Below are 8,652 nucleotides of genomic sequence, written 5' to 3'. Positions count from 1 at the left end.
TTTGAGAGAATATCATATTTTTCTTGAATAAATACCTTAACGAAGTCTCCCGACGGTGTTGATGGGAGACCCTTCAAAAATTAAGTCAATGTTAGGTATTTTTTATGTAGCAAAAGACATTAATGAAAGTATTAATAACCTTTTATGAAGATAAAGAAAAGAAGAAGGAAGAAGAAATCAAGAATGTGTTTTGTCTTTTGAGTATAAGGTGTTTCGAACCCCTTCTTGTATATTCATGTTTTTTTTTTTTATATTATCTGATCTAATTTACTTTATACAACGTAGGAGAGGTAAAGATATAATCTTATAATAGTAAAATAATATTATTATACTGCTCATACCATCATATCTAATTAATATAAGTATGAACTACTTATTTATATTTAATAATATTATGATGGGTATCATAATTATTAATTCAAGCTTTGGGTTTTGGGTATAGAGGGCTTAATATAGAGTGAATCTTCAGCTCCACACCCATCTTGAGCTTAATTCACGCACCCAAGCCAAGGAGATAGCTAGGAGTAGATGCATCCGTGTCCAACATAAAGTTGGGCGTGGTCATACCCAGGCTCAATTGTGAAACCGGATATCTAAAAAGATATAGTTATATTTCATGTTATGACTTTCCTGCGTTATTTGTTAAATGAGATTGATTTGAGAAACCATAACCTATCACATTTCAAATTATCTAGCAAATAATCTTATAAAGTCTTTATTTTTTTATGATCATTTCTCATGACCATTATATATATATATATATATATATATATATTAAAAACAAATTTAAGGTAAAATTTATATTGAAACTCGATGTTGCTTTTAATATTATTGAATCAATTACTACCAATTCTTCAACAAATTAATTGTAAAATTAAAAGAAACAAACAAACATTAATTAGTAATCGAATAAGAAATTGGTCTCAGCATCCTGAAAAACTTCATATTATAACTTTAAGAGCTGGAAGTCCCCTTTAAGGCATCATTTAAGGTTAGCTAGGGAATTCAATGATATTATATTTTTTTCTGAAGTATTATTATTTAAACCATTACATGAATTATGTCTAGAGCAACATAAACCGACTCCATTATATAGGTAAGTCCAAGGAAAGCGAGATGATAAGGTCAATAGTTTGACGGTGAAGTCATGTGCCTTCAACCTAGAAACCTGGTCTGGTTCATTAATTCTTAAATAAACCATGGAAAGCCTAAATTATGAACATGACTTTTGTGGGTTGAAAATGTAACTAGCTGCTACTAGTTTGTCAATTCCCCTTGATGCATGCTTTGTTGAATATTTTGTTTTTTTTTTATTAACGTGGGGGGCCGGGCCAGCTTACGCGTACCACGACTAATCTCACAGTCCACTGAACATCCTACAAGCTCAGTGAACAGTTAAGGCATTGCGGGGGTGACAGGCGTACCACACAGAGAGGAGCCAGCAGACATAGGAAGGAAACCACTCGCCAGCCTCACTGCCACTGGGACTCAAACCGAAGTGCGAAAGAAAGCGAGCAGCGTCTTACGCCACTGAGCTACAAGCTGCTTGGTTGAATATTTGATAGCACAGTTTGATGGTCATTGCCTTGATACTCGCCTTTGAAAATTCCAAATATTAATATTTTAAGATATTTGTTGGTCAAATAAATATTTGAAAGAAAATGCACTCTTTTTTCCTCCCTTTTTTTGTGATAAAAGTTATTTGGGGTTCACTTTATATTTAATGATGAAGTTATGAAAAATCTTCGCATGAAAATTGTGTTTTTCTCATGTTGCCATCTGAGGTTAAAATGTGTGAGACTTAATATAGATTTGGCATTTGAGATTGATTATATGTGAAAAATAAATACTTCACAAGATATTCTTAAATAATTAAGTCAATCAATATAAGAGAGAAATGAGAAAAATATAAGAATGGCAATGAAAAATTGAGTCTAAAAAAATTATGACCCGTAAAAATCCATCATATTTATTTAATAACTTAAAGTATCTAGTATCTAGGAAGTTGCATGAAAATTAATTGATGAAAAAAATGAATTAAAAAATAGATGTTTAGAAATCAATGGTAGTTAAGGTCTTTTTTACAGTACGGTAAAAATTATATTTTCAAGTATTTTTTGTTTGAAAATATACTAAAATAATTTTTTTATTAAAATTTATTTTTGATACAGAATATTAAAATGATATAAAAGCACTAAAAAAATATTTTAAAATAATTTTATTATTTTGGATGATAGTGTATTTTTGTTTTAATCATCAGGTAAACCTCTCGTTATTGAAAGTGGTAGTACTATCAAAAAATTTGGTTGAAATTGGATTTCTTAGGCTTGCTACGGCCACCAAGACTCGACGCTCCAAGCTTTTTGCCTTTTTATCTTGCGGGCTTCATGTTCTTATCATTCCTTCCTCATCCAAATCTGTGCTTAGTTGGATTATAAAACTCCGTTGATCCAACAACAAAGCAAGACAACCAGGGACAAATCGATACTCGGGACGGTAAGAAGAATTGTTTTATAGACACATCTCGGTGCATCCTGACGACCATGTACATTAGAGCATTACCTGAACATTTTATTATTATTCATTCGAGAATTAGATCAGTATTTCTTTATATTTTAGGTTTAGTTTTCATATAAACTAACAAAAATACCCTCAGTTGAGAAATTCAAATCTCCACTTGGTTTATTAAAAAAAGGAATTAATATATGATGTTAAAATTCAGTTTTATCCATGGTTAATGTCACTGAACACGCGCATTATCTCATGCCTATGCTTAGCAGCTACACATGCGTAGCAAAAGTCCAAATGAATCTCGCCATAACCTTGCATGAAGCTAAATAATTGTAGAAGCTGCACCTATATAACAAAAATCAAATCAGAAATCAAGTTGAATTGGAATAATGAAACTTCCTTGGTTGGGATTAGCACGCACATACAGGTTATTCTGAACCAGCAGTCAGCGTAGAAATTCAAGGACATCTTGCCATAAGGGGCTCAGCTAGAATTTCTATTTAACGGTCTGGGAGCCACCCACCCAGAACAAGCTGTTGTTTTCTAAAATAACAGAAACATTCTGGAACAGGCTAGCTCAAATCTAGTTTTTCTTCTACGAGTAACAGTGATTTGTCAATCCACCTCCGGAGAAACATGATCTATCTAGCTGCTATGTACCAATAGAATAGCCAAGTATACATACTATCTCGTGAATAAAGAATCGCACACTGGGAATTTCTGTCAATAATAACTCTAATAATGCCTATTCAGATAAAGATGCATCCACATTTTTTAAGTGCTTGATCTCCAGTCTGCATAACCGCAGACGGAACACATGGAACGGGTACAGGTACAAATAACAGAGTAATGACTTTCTTTCCTCTCTTTGACCACTTAGATAAAATGCATCACCTTCATCATCAAGTGATTTCCCTGCAACACTTCTGCACCATTTTGAAGATGCTGGTGCAAAATCATGAATTATGGTAAAAAAGACCACACTATTTACTCCTTGGTTCTCAGATTGCTGTGAGAGTTGTACCTGAATTTCTGAATCCTGGATTTACAAGAACAATAATGAGCTCAAGACGAATAATCTCCATGTAACACTTCCATACAAATTGTGAGAATCTCACAGCCCTATATCCATTTACAGAAACCAGGACCGACCTGCATGGGAAGGGGAGAACAGTCAATCTGCTGACTACTACTTTCTCCAACATCTAAATTCTCAGCGATTCTAAAATCATATTGAACAATATAAGTGGATTAACACAAGTTGAAGTTGACATCTCCAAGACATGTAAAATTAGAAGTTAAGGCATGCCCTGTAGGCATATCCAGAGCATCTAAATACAACCATAAAATAAAAAAATGGAGACTAGAAGGTCAAGGCCACTAGTATGTGAAAATCACATCAACAACTATGAGAAAAAGGGGAAACTAAAAGATAACAGCCAAACTACAAGGTCATGACTGCTTCATAAGCCTCAAACTCAGGCTGTTGTTTCACATAAGTTAAGCATATTAAGCCCGTGAAGAAGAAATCAAAAATTATCTTTATAGGTTTTCACAAATCGATGGAAAAAGATCAACTAGATCAGAGAGGAGAAAAAAAATACTTCAAATGAGCCATGAAACCCTTTAAATAAGTAGGTCAAGGATCTAAACATTGTCCCTATAAAATTCATTAATTGAACAATAGATTTGGAACTGCACTGAATTTTAACAATGTGATAAAATGACAGCAAAAGGGACCTTTCTGAGAGACAACAAACACAAACATGTAATAGCATTCGAACTAGGCATGCAGTCTCAACAATATCTGGAGAAGACAGAGAAATACAAACCAAGGTAAATGCTCAACGGAGCTTCCACAAACAAATGCAAAACTGCACATTTTAGGCAACAAAATATGATAACTGGCATCACCTTTTCAAATCAGGTAACTCAAACCCTAGAGATGCACAGGCTTTTCGATTACATTAAACCCAATATTCATTTTCCATGCAGAAGAACAATGCCCAAATAGGTGATTATGAGATGACAAGTCAGGATCAATGAAATTAGCACAATCACACTATCAAAAGGTTCTCAAGTACTCAACATTTCAGCTAATTTAGAAGTGTGAAATATAATAAATTCAAGCATCACTATCAAGCATGCGGCCGCTATATAATCTAGGGCAACATCATTCTCAACAGTAGCACATGCCAAATAAACATCAGTTGCACATACTGTTTCAGCCGTATTTTCATAGAACCACTTTGCTTAGATCAACTATGAGCTAACAAACATTTCACAGGAACAGGATAGTATAGAGGCTGAGAACAAAATGCTTATTCCAGCCACATTTTGAAAAATGCAAATATATTGTTAATAAGAGCCAAAACATATGGCTTAAGAACAGAGCTCTTTTCATGTCCTCGTGCTGACCTGAATTTTCAGTAAACAGATCTCCTTGAAAATCCTTTCTCCTTCAAACAAGATCCATCTCTTCGGCTCTTCTCTACCAACAAAGCTCTTTCCCTCTCCTTCTCGCGCTTCTCCCTCTTCAATCTCTCATCCCTTAACTCTTCCAAAGTCTTCTTGCCACTCTTCTTTCCCACCTCCTTCTTCCCTCTTGTCGACCCATCATCTTCACCCTTCTCCTTATTATTCACCTCATCAGTCCGCTTCTCAAGGTACCAAGGCAACTTAACTCCTTTCCCGGCAACTCCATATCCCAACCTATACTTCTCATCCTCTGCAGTCACAATCCTCACCTCCTCTTTCTTCATCATCTTCCTTTTCTTCTTAGACCCTTCTCCCTCATCACCTCGTTCTTTCTCCAATCCCATAACAGGGTCGAAAATCTTAATCCCTTCAAAGAGATTAATGTGGTTGGATTTAGGCTCCGATATGGAAGCCTCAGCTTCCACCACAGGCACTGGCTCCTCAGGTTTTTGCATGGGAGGTAAGCCACGAGCAGCACGAAGGCGCTCAAGGCGAAACTCAGCGTCACGCTTTCTCACCTCTTCGCGCTTTAGTTGCTCATCTCTCGCAGCAGCTTCTTCATCTTTCCTAACTTTCTCTCTGTTCTCGTAATTGTAAACATTCCATTTCTTTTGAGGAAGAATGTTAAGACCTCCATGACCTCCCATAATCTAAATAAAAAAATATAACTTCCAAATCACCTGCAAAATTTAATTAATTCGGGATTACACAATCCATAATTACCAAGAAAGGAGCAATTTTCAAACCCTAGAGCATTGGAATTGAAAAGGTCACCATTTTTTTTATTTGTGTTTAGGGTTGAGCAAAGGAAATTGATTAAAAATAAAGTAACTGAGTAAGATCACAGAAAACAAAAAATTGAATGAATTAGGGGAGGGATTTTTAACTTACTCTCAATGTCTGACAATAGTAATCGATCGAAGCTTGAAGCAACGAAAAAGCTCTCTGGAATTTGGTTGAGTAGAGTTCTCCAGGGCAGGCTAGTGTTTTGGGTCTTTTTTTCTTTGTTTGGCTGGGCTTGCGTATACAAGCCGACTTGGCATCTGGCATGTCCGGGATTCAAAGAAAATTGGATGTGAGTGCATCTAGTAGGACCCCGTTAACTCCCAGGTGCATTAATGATGTAATTGATCTCGTTAAAATTTTACTTGAATTTTTTTAAAATAAAATAAAAATAATATCAGTTTAATATCTGTTATAAAAAAAATACTAGAATAATAATGCTTTGGATTGACATTAATAAATCTAAATTAAGCAGATTAACTCGTGAAGTAGGTGCTCGCATTTAATAACTTTGCTTTTTATAATTTATTTTTATTTAATTATATAAATAAAAATACAAATTTGAAAAATAAATTTCAAAATTATTTTTTATGATTTAAGTAATGTTTTTTTTTGTTTTGACAACAAAAGGATTTTTGTTATTAGCAACATAGTTCATTGAATAAAAAGCAGCAAAGAAGAAAAATTAATATATATATATATTAAAAAAACCTAACTTTTTTATTTTGAAAAAACCATTTTTTTTTCCTGTGAGAAACATTGTTTTTCAAGCTAACACTTATTATAATTATGAAAGCAAGTTTCAATTATAAATAACGAATCAATCATTTCCATTCACCTACATGAAAAACAAGTGAGTCATAAATTTAACTAATTAAATGTTATTATTTATTTTCCAGACAATATAAGATTTTTTATCTCTAATTTAATAATAAAGAAAATACCTACTATTGTCGCAGAAATTGATAAGATTAACAAGATGGTTTCTTGTTTTGATGCACTAGAAATAGTAACAACAAAGGCAAGCTTTCAACTTTTTAGTTTGATAAATAACAAATTCATGAACATTAAAAAAACAACAACACAACAATACTATTTGAGTTAACCTTAAATACTATTTGAGTTAACCTTAAATGAATGTTTAAGATATGATTTAGATAGCCAATTGAGTAAGTTTGTATTAATTATTGTTTCTACTCGTTTTGCTAGTACTATTTTGCAGTGAACAACATTATTTGTAAACATGTAAATGTATAGGTATTAGTTTTCTATGAATAATTTTTTATATTCTACTACATCTCTTTTGAAATGAGTTTAATGCGTTATTTTTTCATTATAGTGTGCACTTAATTTTTAGATTATTGAATCGAAAAGTATAACTTTTAATAGGATCTTAAATTATCTTGGCTAAGTTAATCAATGTTATTTTTAATTCTATTTTATAGAAATGCGCTTAGAAATGAGTTTTTATCTTTCAACTTTTAATAAATTTAGGTGGCAATGTAGAGAACCACTAAAAGACTATATTAGTCAATGATAAATCAATTAGTCTTAGTTTCATGAAGAGATTTGTGGCACCATTATCAAATTAATTAATAAATTTGGCAATGCATTCCTTTGTTGATTGATACTCTTTACTCTAAATCTATTTTAGAATTAATGATATTTATTCCTCTAGAAATTTGGTGTAACTTATCAACCTATTCTCAATATGAACAATTATAACTAGATCTAGATGTTCGTCTATATTTTCATTTAATTATTAGCCTTATTCAAGCTATTCAACCCTATTTATTATTCCTCATGTTGTTAATCATTAGTAAAGGCTTGTTACACTAGAGGATTGGGTTTCCTCTAGTGCAAAACAATATATAGAATATTAAACTATCTTATGACATGTTATTATAGTTGGTAATAGGATTATTGAGCCAAATAATTGATATGTGGTTACTTGTATACTTACCAGACAACTAGTGTATCAATGATGACCATTATCTAGGCTTTGATATGGTTGTTACAGTGCCTAATGCATTGGCATGTTATACCCTGTGTAAGCCATTGTGCTTTTAAACATCCCCTAATAAAGTACTTATGACTATATAACTTACTAAAACTTGTTTTCTAGGTGTATGAGTATATGAGATTCTAGATCTAGTTTGTCATAACTCGTTTTGAATCTAATTCAATATATCATGTATAGCATGCATAATTTTAATGAATGATTTAATATTATTATGGTAAGTCATGTTCATTGTATCCTTCATTTTTATCTAAATGATCCTCACATCAATATCACAAAGATTTAATGAAGGATGCCCATGTAGAAGGAGCTATGGCTAGCTGGTACTCATCATACAAAGAATACTCATGGGCACCAATATATGCACCAACATACTTCTTTATGGTTGATTATGATGTTGTCATTAAGAATGGTAAATATATAAAATATTGTATATGGATATCATGGTTTTGTCTAAATGTAATTTTATATTATAAAAACAAGTTAGATAATGACATATTTAATATTAGTTGTTTCATAAGGACGCGTGGTGATGGTGGATTTTCATGTTCTTCTCAACCAAGAAAATGATTTTTATTTGCTAATTATAATATTTGATTATTAGGTGTTACAATGATAAATTTATTTATATTCTTCTTTGGTGGTAGTTAATAAAATAAATACTTAATCTTATCATACTAGACATGTTGATATATTAATTTGACACATAATTGTGTGATTTATTATCTACTAATCAATTAATCAATTATGAATTTTCTAATCAATTATACTATAAAAAAAGATAGATTAAATAAATTATAGAAATAAATTGTATCTATAGGATTGCTCATATTTCTTATTAGATGGATGATCCTATTTCA

At 32.2% G+C, this 8,652-nt stretch overlaps 1 protein-coding gene across 2 annotated transcripts; it reads right to left on the bottom strand.

The window, feature by feature from the left end:
* Nucleotides 1-3,228: 3,228 nt before the first annotated feature.
* Nucleotides 3,229-6,045, bottom strand: LOC105121391 (leukocyte receptor cluster-like protein). Of its 2 annotated transcripts, XM_011020002.1 has the most exons (3): nt 5,881-6,045; nt 4,930-5,669; nt 3,229-3,663 (listed from the first exon to the last, which is right to left on the bottom strand). In XM_011020002.1, the coding sequence occupies exon 2, from the start codon at nt 5,634-5,636 to the stop codon at nt 4,938-4,940; it is 699 nt and encodes a 232-aa protein (XP_011018304.1). In that variant the 5' UTR covers nt 5,637-5,669; nt 5,881-6,045; the 3' UTR covers nt 3,229-3,663; nt 4,930-4,937. The 2 variants fall into 2 exon arrangements, with proteins under 2 accessions (XP_011018304.1, XP_011018303.1); XM_011020001.1 differs by lacking the exon at nt 3,229-3,663 and having other exon boundaries at nt 4,575-5,669; nt 5,881-6,044.
* Nucleotides 6,046-8,652: the final 2,607 nt, after the last annotated feature.

The sequence above is a fragment of the Populus euphratica genome, unplaced genomic scaffold (assembly GCF_000495115.2).
Source record: "Populus euphratica unplaced genomic scaffold, PopEup_1.0 scaffold25.1, whole genome shotgun sequence".
NCBI classification, from domain to species: Eukaryota; Viridiplantae; Streptophyta; class Magnoliopsida; order Malpighiales; family Salicaceae; genus Populus; species Populus euphratica.
Note: the sequence above shows the minus strand (reverse complement) of the source record. Positions and strands in the feature narration are given on the sequence as shown.

Coding starts and splice junctions, on each gene's coding strand:
- LOC105121391 (XM_011020002.1), bottom strand. CDS start 5,636: ATGGGAGGTCATGGAGGTCTTAACATTCTTCCTCAAAAGAAATGGAAT.